At 34.0% G+C, this 22277-nt stretch overlaps 1 protein-coding gene across 10 annotated transcripts in view; it reads right to left on the bottom strand.

The window, feature by feature from the left end:
• Positions 1 to 721: 721 nt before the first annotated feature.
• Positions 722 to 22277, bottom strand: part of AP3S1 (adaptor related protein complex 3 subunit sigma 1) — a 71327-nt gene continuing 49771 nt past the window's right edge. For 3 of the 10 annotated variants that reach the window (XR_003119771.1, XM_025387017.1, XM_025387023.1), the window contains 3 exons: positions 19761 to 19832; positions 11770 to 11877; positions 722 to 1441 (listed from right to left, as the gene is read on the bottom strand). Coding sequence is in view for 8 of the 10 variants with exons in the window: in XM_025387017.1 (XP_025242802.1) it covers positions 1313 to 1441; positions 11770 to 11877; positions 19761 to 19832 (309 nt within the window). In the remaining 2 variants the exon portion in view is untranslated. Of the gene's footprint in view, positions 1442 to 2676; positions 2725 to 7931; positions 7973 to 11769; positions 11878 to 19760; positions 19833 to 22277 lie in introns of all 10 variants that reach the window. The other 7 variants (XR_003119770.1, XM_025387019.1, XM_025387016.1 and 4 more) reach the window with 7 other exon arrangements.

Raw genomic sequence — 22277 nt, 5'->3', positions numbered from 1 at the left:
AATGTTCCACTTTGCATAACCTTTCTCTAGGACTTTCGCATATTTCTGAGCTGATGGCAATCCCAATAATCACAGATTAAATTTCCTGTTATTGTAACATGCTGGAGAGATTAGAGACAGATTAATTTTATTTAGAAAAAATAAAGTAACTTTGCTTATATCTTAGGGTTCTTGGAGTAAAATTCATACATGCTGCAAGTCTATGGAAGTGTTTCAAAGAGAACATTTGAAGAAGGAGAAAAAGAGAACATTTGAAGAAGGAGAACTAGAACTGTAAGGAAAACCTTAGTCTAACTGGAAAAGTAACCTCACTCACAGTTCATGGAAGACCAAATAAAATGTGGGCCAATTATGAGACACTAGAATAAGTGAGTGTTAGGACTTAAGAAAACATTCGTTTAACTTTGCTTTAGGATGAAACAGACAAGTAGAGCCCCAAGGGTTTTTGTATTTAAAATCCATTAGGTATTTGCTGAAATTATTTTTTACCATCTGGGCAAGAAGGAACAAGAGGCAAGGCTTAAAGCTATTTGTACAAAAAAGATTTTACTTTTTCTCAATATACATTTTAGAAAGACTGTCGCCTCCCACTCCAGATCTTATCTTGCACAATATGCATAAGACAGACTGCTCCTGGTTTGTGAAATAATTTTCAGAATAATTTACTGAGTTTCTGAATATTAAAAACTTAAGTATAAAATAAATCGACATTAACAGCTGCTTAATAGTGATAAAATATATTTTTATTTACTTTGTTGAGTCAGAGGGTTGTAAAAAAAATTATTGCTAAAGTAGATATCAGGCAAAAACAGAAAGGTGCTTTAGAAGTCCAGTTACCTTGGAGTTTATTTAAACTAAGAGAAAAAGGTCATAATGTTTTCATGCAATACATACTTGGTTCTTTAAATAACAATTGTATGACAAATAGCGGAAGGAATTAAGGAATGCTGCACTTGTGATCCACACAAAACACCAACATTTTAGGTTGTACATAATTAAAGAAATATCTGAAACACTTTTTAAAACACTGTAGTAGCCAATACATAGAGGCATGCCGTAGGTGGGCACAGGAATGCAGTTTAGAAAAGAAAAAAAAATCACATAGGAACTACTCAATTTCTTTAAAATCACTGAGCAAGAAAAGCAACATTGAACTTTCATACTGATTTTACACAACTTCTATACAGTACCTTGACTTAAATCCAAGAGCAAAAGTTAAGACTCTCCTCCTCTATTTTTGGTAAACAACTGCATGGTAAACTTAGATGACTCTTCCCCCTGGATTTTACCTGGGAGTGGCCTTTTTACATTTTTATTTAAAAGAGGGCAGGTTTGGCACTTTTATACTGATGTCACCAATGTTAATATTTCTTGGGATCTCAGGAAGATTCATATTCTTTACAGCTGATACAGCACGGGCTGGAGCTCCCGCTAAGCCAGCCTGTATACAGAAGCAAATAAAAGAAAAAGAAAATGTACAACTCAGGTGTAGCTCATCATAAAACACTTACAATGGAAGACAACGATAAAAGATTTTCATATAACAAGCTTAGGGACCAGATGGTAGTTTGAATTGGTATGGAATGGTTACTTTGAAATACTGATCTATAAAGAGAAAACAGTGACACATTAAAAAAATACAGTGAACACATGCAATGATAACAATGTAAAGATTTAAATACAAATTAATGTGCACTACCACACAATATTCACACAATAAGACCTAAATCTTCACTTGTATCTTGATTTAACTGACATATAGCATGAAGCATGATTTACATTAGTTTCCTTATTAAATATCTCTTGCAACGATCATGATAGATTTTCTTTTGCTTTTAAAATGGCATTTATTATCAATATGTGCTGTGAAATAAAAATTGTAAGTAACAGATCGTGCTTGTTTAATTTCTTTTCTTAGGGATAAACCCTTAAAACATTTTAAAACAATAAAATTAGTTTTTTAAATTGTGGGGGCTCTTTTAAACTTTTCTAAGAAAGTTCTAGAACATTCAAAAAATAGGCCTTTAAGTAAAGCCTCAATCCAAAGAATATAGTTCTGCCTAAAGATGAAACTACAAGAAGAGGATCATTCCAACCCTTTGATGCATTAGTAAAAATATAATGATTAAAAATGTTTTGTCATATAGCATAGATTGAGCAACATATATTCAGCTTACAGTTCACAAATTTAGAGAAAGAAGAGCATAAAAGCAAGAGGGTAGTAAATATAAATAAATGAATTCTAAAATTTCCAGTAAGTACCATTAGTGCATAATACTTGGCTTTCCTATTAGTAGGAACATTTATAATTTGTGAAATAATTTTAAAAGAAAATATGCCTACAAATAAAAGAAAAATGCATATATATCATTTTTCTCACCTACATTAACAGCCTTCATATTTAAGGTTTAATTTTTATACCAATTACATTTCATTAATTTTTATTCAGGCTATATAATAAAGCAAAGTCAACAAAGACATCTGAGTTCAGTGGCATCATTTTGTACAAAAATAGACAACAAAAACGAATCTTCCACTTTGATTAGATTATATATAAGGCAATGTCCATCAAATTAGAAACACTAGCTTTAAGGTCCCTTTTCATAATTTTAGTTTTCTTTTCTTATGTAATCCTACCTTTGTTAATAAAAATAAAAATAATAATAAAGCTGTTACCTGAGAAAAATCTTGACTGATACAAAATAGGCCAGTGTAAACTATTTGCTAAATAAAGGATACAAACATTGTTAAGCAATGAAATAAAAGCCATGGATTATCAATTCAGAATTGGAAATAATAGAAAAATTAGTAGAATAGTATTAATAATAAGTATATTCTACACAGGCAATAAGGGTCATACAAATGAATAACTCCATACCCAACTAAATACTGAATAGGGCTGGAGAATTTTTATAATTTAATGGATGTTAGTTATTTTTGATGTACAACTAAAAATGTGATTGACCTCTATACTTATACCTACCTGAAGCAATGAAGTTTTTGTTATCCCCCCTTCCTTCCTCCTCCCCCAAAGATGTTGGAGATACAACTAAATAATAATTAAGGCAGCATGTATCATATTCGAAAGGGTCTTTAATTTGATCATTCCAAGTTAAAGGTCTAGCTACCAAAATTGAGAGTGGGTTGGGATCAAAGAAGAATCTAATTCAAAGAGGTTTACCATCTTTTGGCTTTGTTTTACCAGGAAGTATGTTGTCTACCAAGGAAGAAAAATTTACAAAATTGCAGATGTCCTGGAGGTAGTATCATTTTTTAGACAGGAGGATTTTATAATTTTTCTAGTTAAAAGACCAATTTGCCACTATTTTTACTTTGGAATTTCCATAAAGAAGACAAATGATGAATTGACTATAGAAAAGCATTGACAAAATATTTGAGTATAAATATTTAAAAAGGCATGAATTATTAAGGGATTTTATTATTGCAAGAGAAATTCTGTGTATCTGTGTATTTTATTGGACACTATGGTTTACACTTATAAATAGTAAACATAATTTTTCAGTATTAAATGTACATGAAGCTCTCTTTTCCATAATATCCTGTACCATGAACAGCTAAAGCAAAAAAAAAAAAATTAAAAAACACATCCTGTTAAATTTCATTAGACTGAGTTGTATCTTTGTGACCAAAGATGGTGTCGACTATTGCTGCTAACAAGAATACATAAAGTCAATACAGCAATTGATTTAAATAGCATATTTGTGCTTAATATGTAAAACCAAAAGAAGTTTCTAAGTACAACAAACTACAATTCTTCTAAACATAAGCAGCAAGCCATAGACATGCAAAAGATGGGAACTATTCAGAACACGCAAATGAATTAGGAGAATCAAATTATTTCTCAAGCATGTTCAATACTTTTGTATAGTATGCCATGAATTTAAATGGTAGGAAATTTTAAAATTGTAATATGTACTTTAAGTTTTAATTAAACTAACATTTTAAAATAATTATTATGCAAAATATAAAATGTGAAGAAAATATGATAATGACAATTGATCAATAAGTAGATGTTTAAACCAGCTAGCAATGTTTATATATAAAAATTTAGGGCAAAAAAAAGACTTTATGTCACTCAGTCAACACCAGAATGGCTATAAAACAAATTTCATTTTCAGACATTCATGAAAGTGATGCCTGAAACATTTTTATTAAAACATAAAATGTAAAGTAATTTTCCATTAGGGAATCAGTTTGCTGACACAGAGGTATGAAGTAATTTTCATCTTGATTAAGATTTTTTTTTCTAGTAAGATACATTCAAAGCAACAAAGTAACTTTTACTAACACTTAACTTTTCAATGCTAAAACTTACAGAAATTAAGTTTACCTGACTTCTTAGCAGTACAGTAGTCCCCGCTTACCTGTAATTTCACTTTCCATGGTTTCATTTACCCGTGGTTAACTGTGGTCTGAAAATAGGTGTGTACAGTACAATATTGTGACAGAGAGAGGACTCACTCACATAACTTTTTTTTTTTTTTTTTTTGTTAGAGACAGGGTCTGACTCTGTCACCCAGGGTGGAGTGAGTGATGCAATCATGGCTCACTGCAGCCTTGAACTCCTGGGCTCAAGTGATCTTCCCACCTGTCTCCTGTCTCCTGAATAGTTAGAACTATAAGTGTGTCCCACCATGCCTAGCTAATGTAAAAAATATACATATCTTTTTGTAGAGATGGGGTCTCACTGTGTTGCCCAGACTGGCTCAAACTCCTGGCCTCAAGTAAATCCCCTGCCTTGGCCCCTAAAAGTGTTGGTATTATAGGCGTGAGCCAGTGCACCTGGCCTCACATGACTTTTATTACATTATACTATTATAACTGTTCTCTTTTATTATTAGTTGTTAATCTCTTACTGTGCCTATTTTAAAAATTAAATTTTATCGTATGTATGTATGTATAGGAAAAAACATAGCATATATAAGGTTCAGTAGTATTCACAGTTTCAGGCATCCATTGGGTGTTTTGGAATGTATCCAACACAGATAAAGGGGGATTACTGTAAACACATTTTTAAACGTAAAAGTAAGATATTTCTGACAGTACAACATAGTTCGTAAAGATTTAAGATTATATAGTTGACACAGCAGAAATAAAAAGAATGAAATTCTACTAGAGAAATAACTTGTTTCCATCTATGTTATACTTGAGCACCACCATGGCAGGTAAAACTGCAGCGACTACACCAATAAAAACAAATATATGAATCCAAAGCAGTTAAGAATATGAACTGGATGAAAGAATGAAGTACAGTATATAAAAGAATGATCATGTTTTCTCTCCCATGAGATTAAATAAATTAACAGAATTAAGAGAAAGAAAACAAAATGAAGTCTGCAAATATACCAAAATGAGGCCAAACAGATAGAAGACTTATACAGACATACTCTTGGAAATTTCAAGCACTTGAATCACAAAGATAGTAATGGATGGATATGATTTGTTTTTGATTTTGTTTTTAAATTGCCAGACCCAAAAATAAACAAAATATGTGCAAGCAAAACTGAAAAAGCAGCATTACTAAAATATATTTCAAAGACCCTGAAAGCTCCCTTTTCTTCATGCAATAAACAATCGACTTTCTTGAAGGGAAAAGGAAAGTAATAATCTTGTTATTTATTTCATAAAATATCATCCTACCATCTTAAAATGTCTTTTTTTTTTCAAGTTTGAAATACAGCATAATAAGATGGTAGTTGGAACAATTTGTACATATTAAAACCTTTACCCACCCTTCCTGCTGGAAGTTGCTATATGCACATTCATAATTTTGACCTAACAGCAAAGTGAAAGAACACCAACATTAATAAACACAATATTAAATGGTTTCAGACTCAAAATCATTAACAAAATAATGGCAGATTTTGAAAGCATGTTTTTGAGCAAAAAAGACAATGTCAACAGTTTAAAAAATTTTTCAACATGAGGTAGAATAACTTTTAATCTGGGGATATATAATAGGCTTGTTCTTTGCTTTAATGGCAGTGCTTTAATATTGCAATTATAAACATTTAGATATGCTCATGACAATTCTCTAGTGAGCAATAACTATGGTGTTCTACAGTTTTAACAAAATTAGAATGTTCAAAAATCTAAAAAACCTTCCAAATTATTAGTCATTTTGTACGGATTATCTTCAATTATAGCTTTAATATCAAACGTAGGATTTGCCTGCATGAAAAAAAGAGAGCAGACTAATGACTTTCATGGATTTACTATTACTAGTTTTGACCATTACATGTAACCTCAAGGGTTCTCACCAAAATTTTTTAGAAGTACAAGACAAATGTGTATGTCAAGGTAGAGAGGCAGAACCAACTCATGAGCTGACCGTCCAACATCGGTATTAAAATACCGAGCCACTTTTCTTAGTCTCTACTCTTTGAAAACAGAAACTTGATTTTTTTTTTTTTTAAAAAGGCCAATTAACAGTTCTAGTAATGAAAGTTAATAGACCCAGGTGATTAGCGGTTCTTTGCTGGAAAATAGCAGTTTAACATAAATTATATACTGTAACACAGAAACTGGCAATAATTTTGCCCACTGGTGAGAATGAGACTACTATGTATTCTCTATATGAGGAACAAAATAACATGGATAGAGGGACCAAAAATGGTACCCCAGTTTTGTGATATAGCCCACAATCTCAAAATAAGATACTATAAAGCCACCTGTATGTTGCTACTTCTCAAACACATCCAGAGAGTAAGTAAAAATTTAGTGGCTAAAAGGCAATGCTTTGTGATATCACCACAATCATCAATTCTCAGTGATGTTTTTCTAATCAGTAAGGTGCATAATCTAACTTTGTAAGTTTACACATTTTTTTCTCCATAGGACTCAATAAATTACTTTTATTTTGAAATTTTCAATCAGAGACCTTAAAAACATTTCTCTTTCTTACATGGTTTTACACAAAAGAGTTGCTCATCACCACATACATGGAACTTTTAAAAAAGTAATTAACACAGTTAATTTATGGTGTGAAAAAAATATACAGGAAATATCAGAAGAAAAATTAGTTTTGTAAAACTAGAGGTCTATTAAAAACATTTCCAATATTTGTCAATATGCTTTGCAAAAATATTCAGGGTTTTTTAATCAATACTAACTAAAACATTAATGTATTTTTACTGATTCTGATTATGACATGTTTGGATGTCAGAAGGTTTGCTACAATGAAAACCCATTGTATTTTGGTCAATATATTTAATTCCATTTTTAGAGCATTCAAGTTTGAAATACAGTCAAGTTTTATAAGGTTTCTGATCTTATTTTCTGTTGGCCACTGTTAATATGCACCTGCAGGTCAAAACTGTAAAAGGAATTCTGTTAAGACTTTGGAACTGAAAACCATTTGAGGGGAAAAAGTACTATTTAACAGTCACTATTCTAAGCCTTCACTGCTTCCCATTTTGTATGCAAAACTCTGAAGGTTCAGCTTTTGGTTTTTAAATTCACAGCTTCCAAAACCCAGCAGGCAATTTTATGTTAGAATCCTAATTTAGAGATGGAAAAAAAACAAATCTGTCAGAGTTAAATTAAGATTGGTTCTGCTATATGATGCTCAAAATAAATTTTACGTTTCTATACACAAAGTAAATTGTCATTTCTGCAAATGCAATTTGTCAGTTAGATGACAATGTTTAAAAAAAATTTAAACTTTCCTTTTACAATGCAGGCAGACAAAACAGAACAAACATGACATCAATGATATACTAGTAAAATACACTAAGTCCAATAAAAGATGAAGAAACTACAAGGAGAAACTAGAATGGAAAATAGGCTACAGGGACTATATGGGTTTATTAACACAAAGAATTTTTGAGTCTGGCCTAAATAATTAATTGCCTTTGACATCATTTTGCTTTCCCTTTGTTATAGCACATATTTCTCAAAGTCAGCAATACCTTGTCTACCTGTCCTGTCTGGGAGACTGAAAGATAAAGGTCTGTAAGAGAGAAGAATGGAAAGAGCTAGAAAGATCAGGATGTTCGGAAAAAAAAAGAGGACTGACTTTCAAAAAGTAGTGACTAAATTCAGACCCATTTATCCATCTTAAGAATAACATGAAATACATAAAAGCTAACAGATCTCCCCAACCCCACCCCTCTACCTCCACCCCCAGGGAGTCCTTTCATTCTTAGGCAGGTTCCTGAGTGCCTCTTATACTTGCCCCGAATCCCATCACCCTCCCAGCTTAAACCCTCCTCTCCCAATATTCCAATGTTACAGTAAACAATTTTTCTATCAAAACAGAACAGATGGAAGTACATTCAGAGTATATCTTTGCTTCTCTCTTTCAGGATCTGGGAGAGCTTTGCTCTACCTGTCTAGGTATTGGGAATTAAATTGATTCACTTTTTTCCATTACCAGAAATGTACTAACTTTAGACCAACATAATAAAAGCTTTGATTTCTGACAAAGGCCCCTAGATAAATGCATGTTATGTTTCAAAAGCTGTGTTTTAATTATACCCAGAATGATTTTTAAAGATAAATGATGTTCCTAAAATATTACTTAAATGATGTAAAATATTGATAACCAGTTCTTTTCATCAATCATGACATTCTTGATTTTAAACGAGTCTTTTTTTGTGTTTGTTTTTGAGATGGAGTCTTACTCTGTCACCCAGGCTGGAGTGCATCGGTGCAATCTTGGCTCACGGCAACCTCCGCCTTCCAGATTCGGGCGATTCTTGTGTCTCAGGCTCCAGAGCGACTGGGATTACAGGCAAGTACCACCATGCCCGGATAATTTTTTTTTTTTGTATTTTTAGTAGAGACGGGGTTTCACCATGTTTGCCAGGCTGGTCTCAAACTCCTGACCTCAGGTGATCTGCTTGCTTTGGCCTCCCAAAGTGCTGAGATTACAGGTGTGAGCCACTGCGCCCAGCCAAACAAGTCTTTTAAGTTTATGCTTATATAATAAATTTTAACTGAAATTTAGTAAGAAGATTAGTAAAAGTTTATACTTTGCTTTCAAGTAATTTTGGATTATTCTGCAGAGTAATATCTCTGATAAATTTAACCAATTGAAGTAACATGGACATGAAACATATGAAAGCTTTTGACATTTCAATGTTTCTGGAATAAAGCTAGACGTCGTTCAAACATACTTAAAATATATGAAAGCTACTGAAAAATCAGTCATCATACTTTTCAGTGCTGTTTTAAAAAGATGATCAGGACTAAATGGCCTCACTTTGATTTGAAATCCGATTTCATAACTAAAATATTAGCAGACATTACATGTATAGAAAATATATAATTTTGTGGTTTATCTCCAATCAAACTTAAAACATACTTTCTTGTAAAAGACAAAAAAAGAGAAACTAATTTGGTACCAGCTAACAATTATGTATGATGCAAGATGATCAGGGAATGAAAAATAGAAGTAATCACCAGTATTCTAAACTATTTTAAATAGCATTATTTCTGTGAATGGATTTTAAGTTATAGTATTTTTATAACGATTTCCATTGAAATGTAAATTACATTTTACTGCTCTTTATAGATAAGAAAAATTGCCTCATTAACGAAGTTTTATTCAACAATCAAAAAGCAAATACCCATTATGCAATAATTACAGGTCCTTCATGACTTTCGTCAATATAGCACATTAACCCATTTATGTCAGAGGTTGCAAACTTTTTTTTGTGAAAAATCAGACCTTGGGGATGACCCTGAACAGTAGGATACAAATAACTCCCACAAGCTTAGCATTCCAATAACGGAACACTAGGCATAAATGTGTTAAGTAGCAGAAGAAAAAGAAGGACCACCACCAATGGAAAGGAGTTAAGTACCTGGAAAGGTGAAAATTCCAGACAACTGGTCATACTTTTTATAGATGATTATACAGAATTCACAAATTACTAGATATTCATTATACCAGTTATTAAAGGATTGCATAACTGTTTGTCCCTTGGCATTTAAAATCTATAACCATACAGTTTTGCAAAGCAATGTTTAACAAATGACATATATTTTAAGTTCTTTTAAAACTTTAAAAGCAATAGCTCAGGGTTTACAGTAACCTTTTCTTTACTAAATAATATATTGCAAGTCAGTTATACTAAATTAAATTATGAGTCTTTTTCCTTGTCCCAAAACAAAATTTTCTCTATTAACCTAATTTATGTTTTCCACTTTCAAAAGCCAATATTTTAAAAATTGGCTATAGGACAAACAAAATGTACAGTTACTTAAGAGAATCTTAGCTCTAAATCACCATTATAAACTTCTCCTTTGGGAAACCAACAGGAATGGGAAATTGAGATAAAAATGCAATACTATTTTATTTAAAAGAGAACATTGGAAAATGTTTTTATAAGAAAGCTTCAACTGTTTCTAGATTTCAAATTTATTCTTCATTCTGTGTTTTCTTCAATTAAAATGGGCACAGAATTGAGTTAAACTGATCCTTTAAAATGCCAACAAGATAAATTTTTCAGAACTCACCTGTTGTAAATTAATGCCAGTGTATTTTTAATACCTTGATGTTTTCATAGTAATATTTACTTTAAATCAACAGAACATCTGAGCTTAACACTAATAATTATAAATAAAGTTTGTTTTTTCCAATCTGAGTTATGACTGCAAACACCAAATGTAAGAGTATCCTCAAACCAGCTGGGTGGTGAATGAGATATCAAAAAATTATTGATCTTTTTTTTTTTTTTTGAGATGAAGTTTCACTCTGTCGCCCAGGAGTGCAGCGACGTGATCTTGGCTCACTGCAACCTCCACCTCCAGGGTTCAAGTGGTTCTTGTGCCTCAGCCTCCCGAGTAGCTGGGATTACAGGTGCGCTCTACATGCCCAGCTAATTTTTTTTTTTTTTTTGTAGAGACAGGGTTTCACCATGTTGGCCAGGCCAGTCTCGATCTCCTGACCTCAAGTGATAAAACTATTGCTCTTTCTAAACCTCTGCTAGGGTAATAAACAACCCAAATAATGTGAACCCGGGCGGCTCAGCTACAGCACCTGCTACTGATATTCAGACTAGTGCTTGAGGGAAGAGTCACTAAAATTCTGAAGTAGGGTTTTTATACAATGCTAAAGTGCTGGTTGTTCCTCATTTATCCAATCTAAGGTTGAATCTAACAGCAGAAAGTTAGCTAAGTATAACAAACCAATCCTATAGAATGCAATAAAAACCACGGATATATATGTACCAATGTCTAAAATATGTGACTTAACTAACTTGTCAGTGAAATCTTAGGGAAAGATCTAGAATTAAAAGATAAAGGTATTGAATTTCTTTTTTGAATGTGAACTCAAACATGCTAGGCATTTATTTATAACTTGAAACATTACTTACTTCCTTATAAGAATTCCATTTCCTGTCCCTGCCCTTTCCAGAAGTAGTTTTGTAACACAAAATTTATATATCTTTAAAATATTAGTTCTAAGACTTCCTTGATAATTACTGACGTTTTACAAAGCAAATATTAGATTCCACTATTCAGATAATTCTTTTAAGCAATAAGATTTGGAATTGTGCTTATTACCCAAGGCAGCTATGACTGTGGCTAAAAGAAGAATACACAAAGCTGTTTGGCAGATAATAGTCACAGAACCTTTAGCATACTAATATGTGTATATTCAATTTTTTAAAAACTGAATAAGCATAACGGCTGAACCTAAAGGGTGATACTGAAGGACAAACAGTGAAAGCTACAAATCATGCGTAATCTGTCATCATGCTTAGAACCTTTCTTAACTATAGCATTTTCCATTCTTACCTCAGATTTTTCCAGCTTATTTTGTGCATCAATTTGTGTAACAATCTCATTCATGTTTGTCTCCAATACCATTCCCCCCATCACCATTTCTGCAAGAATATTGTGAACCTAAAGGAAATAAAAGAACATATACCCATAAAGAAAACTGACTAAAAAGAAGTTTCATGATTCACTTTTTGTTTCAAATACCACTTCATCTATATTAAATGTATGAGTGGTAAAAACAACTTGGAGTAAGGGCTCATAATCCACTTTCATCACTACTGTGAAGTCCTAGGCAGTTATATAACCCCCTTAAGTTAATAGGCTATAAAACATTAAGTTAATGAGCTTAATAGGCTATAAAACAAAAACAATAGTACTAGCTTCATAGGACTGTTGAAAGGAATAAGGTAAGCCAACGCAGTACTCAAAACAAAGTAAATGACTAGTAAATATTAACTACCATTCTTATTATTATTATGTCAAGTTTAATACTAAAATATGATTTATAAGGGTCTTTTATGCCAGATTCTTAGCCAACAATAATTAGGTTGTTATTTTACTCATTGTACTTAATGAAGCAATGTAGTACAGTACTTCTAACAGGCTCTAGATTGGAAAAAGGTAGAATTTTTAAAATTGTGGGTACTTTAATAGTGCTTTTACCCCCAAATCCTCTACACATGTAATACTCAGATTTCTTCTCATAAATACATCTTATAATGACTAAAAATGGTGTCTTCCATTGGGAAGTAAAAATATAACTTCATGTCTTTTCATAAGGTATTATTGGATCAAAGAAATCAACAATTCAGAGCTGAATTACATTTCACAGAAGAATCTACTCTGCTATATATATATATTTTTAAATAATGTGGTAAGGTTAGAAACGGAGACTCCAAAATTAGATAAGCATGAATACCGGCTCTACCACTTATTACTTGTAGTCTTTGAGCAGTTACTTCAGCTCTCTGAGTCTGTTACCTTATTTACAAAATAGAGACAGCAATAATATAGGCACCTCACAGAATTACCATAACAATTACATAAATAATTCATGTAAGTGCTTAGCATAGAACTACTAAGTATTATAAGGTAATTTATTTTTTTTCAATGAATTCTTTTTAGGAATTAAATATATATTATTTGATTTAAATTTCTTTGTAAGATTTCATGCAAACTTATTCATAATTTTAAAAATATCCCTGGAGGCTGGGTATGGTGGCTCACACCTGTAATCCCAACAGTTTGGGAGGATGAGGTGGACAGATCACTGGCAATATGGTAAAACCCTGTCTTTACAAAAAATGCAGAAAATTAACCAGGCATAGTGCCTCACGTCTGTACTTCCAGTTACTCGGAAGGCTGACCCAGGAGGACTGCCTGAGCCTGGGAAGCAGAGGGTGCAATGAGCCAAAATCACAGTACTGCCCTCTAGCCTGGGCAACAGAGTGAGACCCTGTCTCAAAAAAAAAAAAAAAAAAAATCATCATTATTTACTATTTTTCATTTTGGAAATATGGATACCTCATGCACAAATTATGAAGACAAATTTATATAAATTACTTTTCCTAGCCAACCAAACCAAACCAGACATCACAGTGTTTTGAAAACTACCGTAACTTAAAAAAAAAGAATATAGGCAAATGACTAAAAGTTCACACAGAAACTTATGTATGAACAACAATAGTCTCTACCACACTCTGCATCCATTATGAGGTCCCTTATCCAAAGCTAATCAGTCAGCTATATCTTAGGTATCCTAGAAAACTTGCTGTGCACATACTTGTTATACATGTGTATATGCATATCTAATTTACACAAATGAGAACATATTATATACATTAATTTTTGCAGTTCTGTAAGAAAATAAAGAATTGAAAGTTAGAGTCAGGAAAGAATGAGAAATTAAGTTAGGAAAACCATGAAAGAGACTGGTGACAAATGAAACTGTATTGGTAAGAGCAAACAAACAAAAATATAAAAATTTAAAACAGTGAATCAACATTAACTATTAGACATATATTTGTATAATGAGATCTCTCACTGATCTCTGTCAGAGAAGCAAGTTGCAAATATGGAAAATGAGAAAGCCAGAAGAAATTCTATAGTATTGTACTAGATTCTGAGGTATTAAGAAGTGGTCAATGACTTTTAATATACATATCAAGATCTAGAAACAGCTGTGTGTGTATACACACATCTATTTCCCAGTTCAGTTCACTAAGAACCAGGAGTCATGTTACCCCAGCAACAATGAGCAAACACAGTGCCCAAATGGTCATTTCTAAACATCATTCTCCACTGAAAGAAGCCAGGGTTCCTTTGAGAAATGGCTGACTTGAGGGCTGGAGCATAAAATATTTAAGATGCTCTGTTCATTGAAAGGGCCAAGAAACAATGAGCAGCTTCATAATTATGAGCACCTCTAGACTGTGGTTACTATATACTATCTCCAACACAAAGGCATCAGGGCTCCTAGAAAGATGGGCAACTTGAACATAAAAGAAAATAATGTCTGCAATTGACTTAAACAAATCAAATACATTAAAATATTTTTGTCATAGGATACTAAAAAACTTAAATGATCTTTTTTGGTGGATATTAGAAAAGCAACCAGTTATGAAAATTGGTAAATATAAAAAAAAAACACTCTAGAATTTATCTGGCCTTTCCTATATAAACTGTGCCTTTTATTTAAACCCATCTTTGTCTTCAATGAATTATTTCATTCAATGTACTTTTAGTGTATTGAATATTATTTCTACCTTTAATTATACTTTCTCTTTTCTCCCAATATTTGTTAGTTTGATCTAATTTTATTACACTATTCTCTTCCTTTTAAATATGAGACTCTACTGTGCTTATACTTCCCATTAATAAATATCTCTCCCTCTTAAATGACTTTGTTATTATTTATAAAACAAATATCAAGTCTTTCTAGATCACTGAGACCTTGTTTTCCTAATAAAATACTTTCATTCTTCCTCATTCTTTTTTCTCTCAATTGGATATGACCCTCCAAGTACTTGTATAATACATGTTAAATGCATCCTTCAAAGTCTCTTATCTTCTTCATGTCTTCTATCTTTCAGTCTTATGCTTTGAGATAATTTCCTATACTTGATCTTCTACCTTTAATTCAAGCCTCAATTGTGACCACCGTCTTTAAAACTTTTCAGTCTGAAAAACTCTTTTCAAGCCCAATAAGACTTTTCCAAATCTTAAGTACTTTTTAAATCATTTTAAAATTTCAAGTGAGAGGCCAGGTGGTGGCTCACACCTGCAATCCCAATGCTTTGGGAGGCCAAGGCAGGAGGATCACTTGAGGCCAGGAGTTCAAGAGCAGCCTGGGCAACACAGCAAGACCCCAATCATACCAAAATAAATAAATTTTAAAATAATAAAATTTCAAGTGTTACTCTATCTTCTCCAGTAGTTCTTTTCCATGGAGCGTAATTTCTGATTGTTCAATGTGTCCATCTTTCTTGTTCAGATGGCAGTGCTTTTTTTCCTATTGGTTTACTGTGCTCAGGGCTGGCCTCCAAGATATTATTAATGACTAGCTCCTTTATTTGGTGAAAGTAAAAGGAGTCTCTCATTCTGTGCCTGTGGTTAAAGGCCAGGCTATCAAAATCCTCAAGAGGGACCAGGTTGGAGGAAAACACTCTGCTCTTAAGTCTTCATTCTCTCAGCCTCAAGGGTAGGAAAGACACTTGGGCCTCCAATCAGATCTCTACACTAATCACTTGTGGAGGCAAGTGGGGGAATGCAGAGAGGAGAACAGAGTATATTAATAGCTGTCATTATCAAAGTCATACATCCTCCAAATCAAGCCCTTTAGCTGTCTCATTTTGCCTTGGATTTGGATGCTTTGTTCCAATACGGGCAACAACAAGGGGCCACCCAATTGAAGTCACACTATACAGGAAATGGGCAGATAACTCAGCAGCTCCTCCCAGCAAATCCACAATAAACATGTAGTCTAAGTAAGAAACATACTGAATTATTCATATTTTAGGATTTTAGGGGTAATAACCACAGCATAACTTAGCTGTACGTGATAATGGGTCTGACTCCATTTTTTATGTTTCTCTGCTCACAGCCTTCAAGTTCTACTAGTCCCCATTCCTCTTCTGCCTCATATCTGGGCAAGCTGTTAAGAAGGTCTGGGTGCTCCTTCCTTTACACTAGTGGAAAGTTCAGACTAGCTAAGACCTGGCCCACATGCAGAAATCCTCACCCCATTCCCAGTACCAAACCACCAGAAAACCCAAGCCCGGTGTTGTTCTCTGCTTTCTCCAGAAAGCCTCATTATGTGAGTAATAAACCTTTTCCAACCCTCTTGGGGCACCTGTGACATTGTTAGTCTCTACATCCAAACCAACTGTGAGTAGGGGCGGGTCTGTCCCACTACTTCAGGGTGACCACACTAGCCTATGTGATTGATACAGCTATTAGCATGTAAAGATTTATAAAAAGAAACCGGTAACAACCATGATAAAAGAAAATGTGTGACAGTGGTTTACAGGTTGGATGGCTGGCCCCATGGAAACTGTTGTATTTGAGGCTAGGAAGTTACTGATGCATGTCTGTAGTGGCAAAATATTTGGTACAATTATCATCTGTGATACCTTGAAAAGCAGATAAATTTACCCAATGAAAACTTTTTTTCTGACATAGAAACTAACAACGTTCTGGATAGTGGCAGCTCTGTTACCATGGATACCAAAATGACAGCATGTGGAATACGATAAAAATACTGCGTGAATAGGAAAGAACCCTTTTTTGTTTCACGGGGTTAACATTTTAATGTTTATTACTGCAGCATAAATTAACTCATCCTGACTGATAACAGAAGGGGTATTCTCTACAACTTTCTCTTTTCATCTACTCAGTTGTGACCCAGAAGCAGTCTGAGGGTTGTGTGTAAACCTCTCTGGGTCTTGCCTTTAAGAAAATGTGAGCCGTTACTGGGCGTGGTGGCTCACGCCTGTAATCCCAGCACTTTGGGAGGCTGAGGCAGGTGGCTCACGAGGTCAGGAGATCAAGACCATCCTGACTAACACTGTGAAATCCCATCTCTACTAAAAAAAATACAAAAAAATTAGCCAGGTGTCGTGGTGGGTGCCTGTAGTCCCAGCTACTCGGGAGGCTGAGGCAGGAGAATGGTGTGAACCTGAGAGGCGGAGCTTGCAGTGAGCCGAGATCGCACCACTGCACTCCAACCTGGGCGACAGAGAGAGGCTCCGTTTCAAAAAAAAAAAAAAAAAAAAAAAGAAAATGTGAGCTGAGTCACTCAGAAGATTCCTACTGCTGGAAGGTCCAGAGCAGCTTAAAAGTTGAAATTTAAAAATAAATATATATTTTTTAAGTTGAAAATAATTTTCATCAAAGGGCTGAAAGCAAAGTTAGCATTGTCTTGGAGAATAGGAAGGAAATACTTATTTGATCTCCGACTCTTGGTATCCCAAAACTTTTGTCTCCTTGCCTTGAAAAAATAAAACAAGATCTTAGCCCAGAGAAAAGAGAGACAGTTAATTTTGGCAGGTTCTAAAATAGTGATATAGTGTTGTGTAAAATGAACAGGCTACACAAAATACATATTGTATGATTCCATCTTTACTGTTTTAAAGATGCATTTGTTTAAAGATTATTTGTTTTAAAGATGTAAAATCAAGAATTATACATATTCTAAAATGTTAACAATAGGCAATCTCTGGGATAGGGATGATTTTCACATATTTTTCTCATCTGTATTTTCTGATTTTTCTAAAATGAATGCATACTAATGAGAAATAGAAGTTTTAAAAACATTTTGTATCATGTATGGAAGTTGCAGATGAGTACAGCTTAATTTTCTTCGAAATTTTTATTCTCTTTCTCTAGTAAAAAAATACTAGAACCTTATTCTTACCACCACATTTCACAACAGAGTCCTCAATTTTCTTAAAAGATGGTAAATGTGTTTATATAAGCTAATGATGACCTCTCAGCAGTCATTTTAAAACACAGCTTTCTAAAAATTTTAATCATGTATCAAAACATAAATTTTTTTCTTTTTTGAGACAGGGTCTCACTCCGTCACCCAGGCTGAAGTTCAGTGGCACAATCATGGCTCACTGCAGCCTCAACCTCCCCGGGCTCAGGTGATCCTCCCTCCTTAGCCTCCCAACCAGCTAGCACTACAGATGCATAACACCACACCTGGCTAATTTTTGTATTTTTTGTAGAGACTGGGTTTTGCCATTTTGCCCAGGATGGCCTTAAACTCCTGGGCTCAAGCAATCCTCCGACCTCAGCCTCCCAAAGTACTGGGATTACAGATATGAGCACTTGCACCTGGTCTTCAAAACATAATTTTGAGTATTGTGAACCCTAATGACTAAAAATAACAAGAGTCTTTGTAAGTGTGAAAAAGCATTAGACATAGTAATTAGAGAAAAACAGCAGAACACTAAAAACAGACTCATAAACATATCATGTTTAAGTACTCTGTCCAAAGTGAATTAATTTATAAAATCAAATCACTTGGTAAATGAGAGATATGATCTAGAATATTGGCTAAAGAGAAAAGTATTTTTTTGACATTCACAAATAATGAAATTCATGCCTTGTACTTTGATTGTGATGCTGGTTTCATGTACTATACACACTTGTCAAATCTTAGTTTTGTAAGCTTAAACCTGTTGACTTTTTTTTTTTTTTTTTTGAGACGGAGTCTCGCTCTGTCGCCCAGGCTGGAGTGCAGTGGCCGGATCTCAGCTCACTGCAAGCTCCGCCTCCCGAGTTCACGCCATTCTCCTGCCTCAGCCTCCCGAGTAGCTGGGACTACAGGCGCCAGCCACCTCGCCCGGCTAGTTTTTTGTATTTTTTAGTAGAGACGGGGTTTCACCGTGTTAGCCAGGATGGTCTCGATCTCCTGACCTCGTGATCCGCCCGTCTTGGCCTCCCAAAGTGCTAGGATTACAGGCTTGAGCCACCGCGCCCGGCCACCTGTTGACTTTTAACACCTGTAAATTATGCCTCAATAAAGTCAATTTTTAAAAATCACACTGCATTTTTTTTTTTTTGCTAAAATTTTCAGACTATCTTATTCAATAGTTGAATCACTCATAAAGAATCTCTTAGATTATACAAATTTAATACAGAATAAAATCTGCACATAGTGCAAGTGGAATCTCTTCCTCCTAAGTTCCGTATCACAAATATCAACCAATACTGGTAGAAATCTGTCATTCTTTCTCTCACCTCCAGCTTTCAATAAGCCATCAAATCCTATCACTTCTACCTTCTCCCAAACCTCATCTTGGTGTCTTACCTTCTTTCAAACCTCATGGTAGTGTCTTAGTCATTTCTTTCTGGACTACTGCAATAAACTCTTAATTGACTTCCCTGTGTTTAATTTCTCAACCTATCAATCCAATCTCCATAACACAAGAAAAAATCATTCTATCAAAAATATATACAAACAAAGCAATAATAATGTCAGTAAAAACCTGTTTAAAAACATTAAATTGCCTCACAATAAAGTTCAAAGTCATGGCATTAATGGTTCTTTTAAATTAGGCCTGTTGATCAATATCAGTCCCTCCTCACAAAAAGGCCTATATTTTGTATCTCTGCCAGTAGGACCATCCTCTCCTTTTCTATGTATGAAATATCTACTAATCCCTTAAAAATCCAGTTTAAATGTAATTTCCTCCCTTCACAGTCTCCTAGGGAGAGGTAAGTGGTTCAGCTGTGTCCCCATTGACATCCTGTACATACTATTATTATTTGTTAATGCCATTGTTTCCGCCCTTAGATGTGAACTCCTCTAAGGAAGGATCTGAATCTTCTCCACCAAGCACAAAGCCTGGCTCATAGTAAAAACAATTTATGAACTGAATAATAAAAGAATAAAATAAAAGAAAAAAATAGAATTATTCATTAAAGCCACTTTTGCTATGACAATTGTAAGTTAATTTTTTTTTTAAAAAGCTTAGATGTGACAATAGAAATAGTACCTTGTCTACATGGAAAATCAAATCCAGTTCACAGACATTTTCAAAACATTTGTCTAATGTTTCCACAAATACCTATGGAAAAAGAAAAAAGGTTTTGAGACTGTTTAAATTTATTCAAACCTGTTATCTATAAGGAAGGCAATTCTTAATTATGAACTAAAATTTTGTATAATACATTTATCTTTTTCAAACTAAAAACTGTATTAAATATTAAAAAAGTAAAAAAAGAATAGAGTCCTAAAAATACCAAGTTTAACTACAGATAAACTACTTTTCAATACGTAAGTATAGAAAACAAAATAAACTTTTTTGGAAAATCACTAAAACTAGAAAGTCTTACCACCACTTCTTACAAAATCACTTAAAAATACTCAACTAAGTCTCCTTATTTTGACGTGAGTGGGGGAAGAAAGCTCATTAGGAAATATTTATCAAGAGAGGTGAGGCACAGTCCAACTCCCTACTATATCTAATGTAGCCAGTAACTTTTAATTATCAAATCAGTATAAAAGACCACTAAAAACTACTTATGGAAAAAGCACAGACCTTGGCATCAGACTTACCTGGGTACAAACTCTAAACTGAGTAACCTGTATGACATCGTGTGGACAAGAGTCATCTCAACAAGCTTGCATTGTTCAAACTCTGCACATTCCCATAAATGGACTGTTTTCAGGACTAGCCCTTGGCCAGCTCCTGAGAACTAAGCTCCCACCTTTCAGAAAGTTGTCCGATTAGAGTGTTTTTGTGTGCTGGAGGTCTTGGGCCATGCTGTACCAGTATGAGCAGGGACTTTATGTTAATAATGTTGATTTACAGTGAATATAAGCTTTTTCTCTGAGGATCTGAAGCTTAAGTAGCCAAGGTCAGTCATGCAGGCATGACATACCTATGTGACTGACCCCCAGGGTAAACTTCCCTGGTTGGGAATACTCTGTACACATTATCACATATTTTGGGGGAAATTAAACATGTCCTGTGTAACTCCAGTAGAAAGGAACACCTGACAGCTTGCAACTGGAGTCTTCCAGACTTCATCCCATGTGACTTTGCTGACTTTACTCTGTATCCTTTCACTATAATAAACCATAGCATGAATATAGCAACTTCTGAGTCCAGTGCATCCTAGTAAATGATTGAGATGGTCTTGATGATCCCTGATGCAAACCTTCAAAAATCAGTCTCTTAAATTCCACACTGCATAGTTGTCACCAACTATTCTATTCCCATTTCTATTCTCACCACCCCTTTCAGTGGTAATTTCAGATAAAGTGACCATACAATTTATCATCCCAAATGGGGCAGTATTAAAAGTAAAAAGAAACAGCTATTAATACTAAATTATATAATAGGATGCAATATCATCATAATGTAATAACAGCCTGGAACAACAGCTATAAACCAGGACTATCCCTAGTTTATTGAAATGAATAGTCATCCCACTATTCACAGGTGATCCTATGGGGAAAGTAGTAAAATGTAAACAAAAGGCTTCTTGCTATAGTTGCTCCTATGTAGGGCACCTTTCTACACATCCACAATCCAAGGTTCCTTCCTGGCATCAATGTTAGATAGCTAAGTGGACATGTAACTACAGTTCATCCTTGAACAACATAGAGTTTGGGACTCTAACCCTCCAGGCAGCTGAAAATTCATGCATAACTTTGAATTCCCCAAATCTACTAATAGTTCACTGTTGATGGAAGCCTTACCAATGACATAGTTAATTAACACATATTTCATATTTCACAAAATATGTGAAATAACGTTTTCATGCCTGCTGGGGTACGACTTCATGAAATTTCCCAAAAATTTCCTTTTCTTGCTGTTCAACGGTCTGTATGCTGGATCCACTTATCTTGAAATGGAAAGCAACCATAGCTGCAGATCTCAATCTAAGGTACATATCAAGTGATTCAACTTTTGCTGGTAATGTCATGACATTCTCTGCTTCTTGGGGGCACTTCTACCATCACTAGTGGCACTTGGTATGGGAGTTACCATGGTGTTATTCAAGGATTACGATATTGAGTAAACATGATGAAAAATACATAAGAACCAGGAGATTACTTTTTGCTCATGGGGACATAGCAATTAGCAGGACATAGCAATTTAAGCAGATATTCAAAACACTTGACCTCACCACAAGGAGGTGACAACAAAATTATTATAGTTAATATATATAGTTAATTTTGTCTAGCTATAATTTATTTTAATTTCTGTGGGTACACAGTAGGTATACAGATCTGTGGGGTACATGAAATGTTTTGATACAGGCATGCAATGCACAATAATCACTTCAAAGAAAATGGGGTATCCATTCCCTCAAGCATTTATCTTTTGTGCTACAAACAATCCAATTATACATTTTTACTTATTTTTGAATGTACAATTCAATGATCGTTGACTATAATCACCATAATGAGCTATCAAATAGTAGGTCTTATTCGTTCTATTTTTTTGTATCCATTAATCATCTCCACCTTTCTCCAGCCCCCCCACTACCCTTCCAAGTCT

The sequence above is a fragment of the Theropithecus gelada genome, chromosome 6, assembly GCF_003255815.1.
Source record: "Theropithecus gelada isolate Dixy chromosome 6, Tgel_1.0, whole genome shotgun sequence".
Lineage (NCBI taxonomy): Eukaryota > Metazoa > Chordata > Mammalia > Primates > Cercopithecidae > Theropithecus > Theropithecus gelada.
The sequence above is the reverse complement of the archived record's forward strand: the minus strand, read 5'-3'. Positions and strand labels throughout refer to the sequence as shown.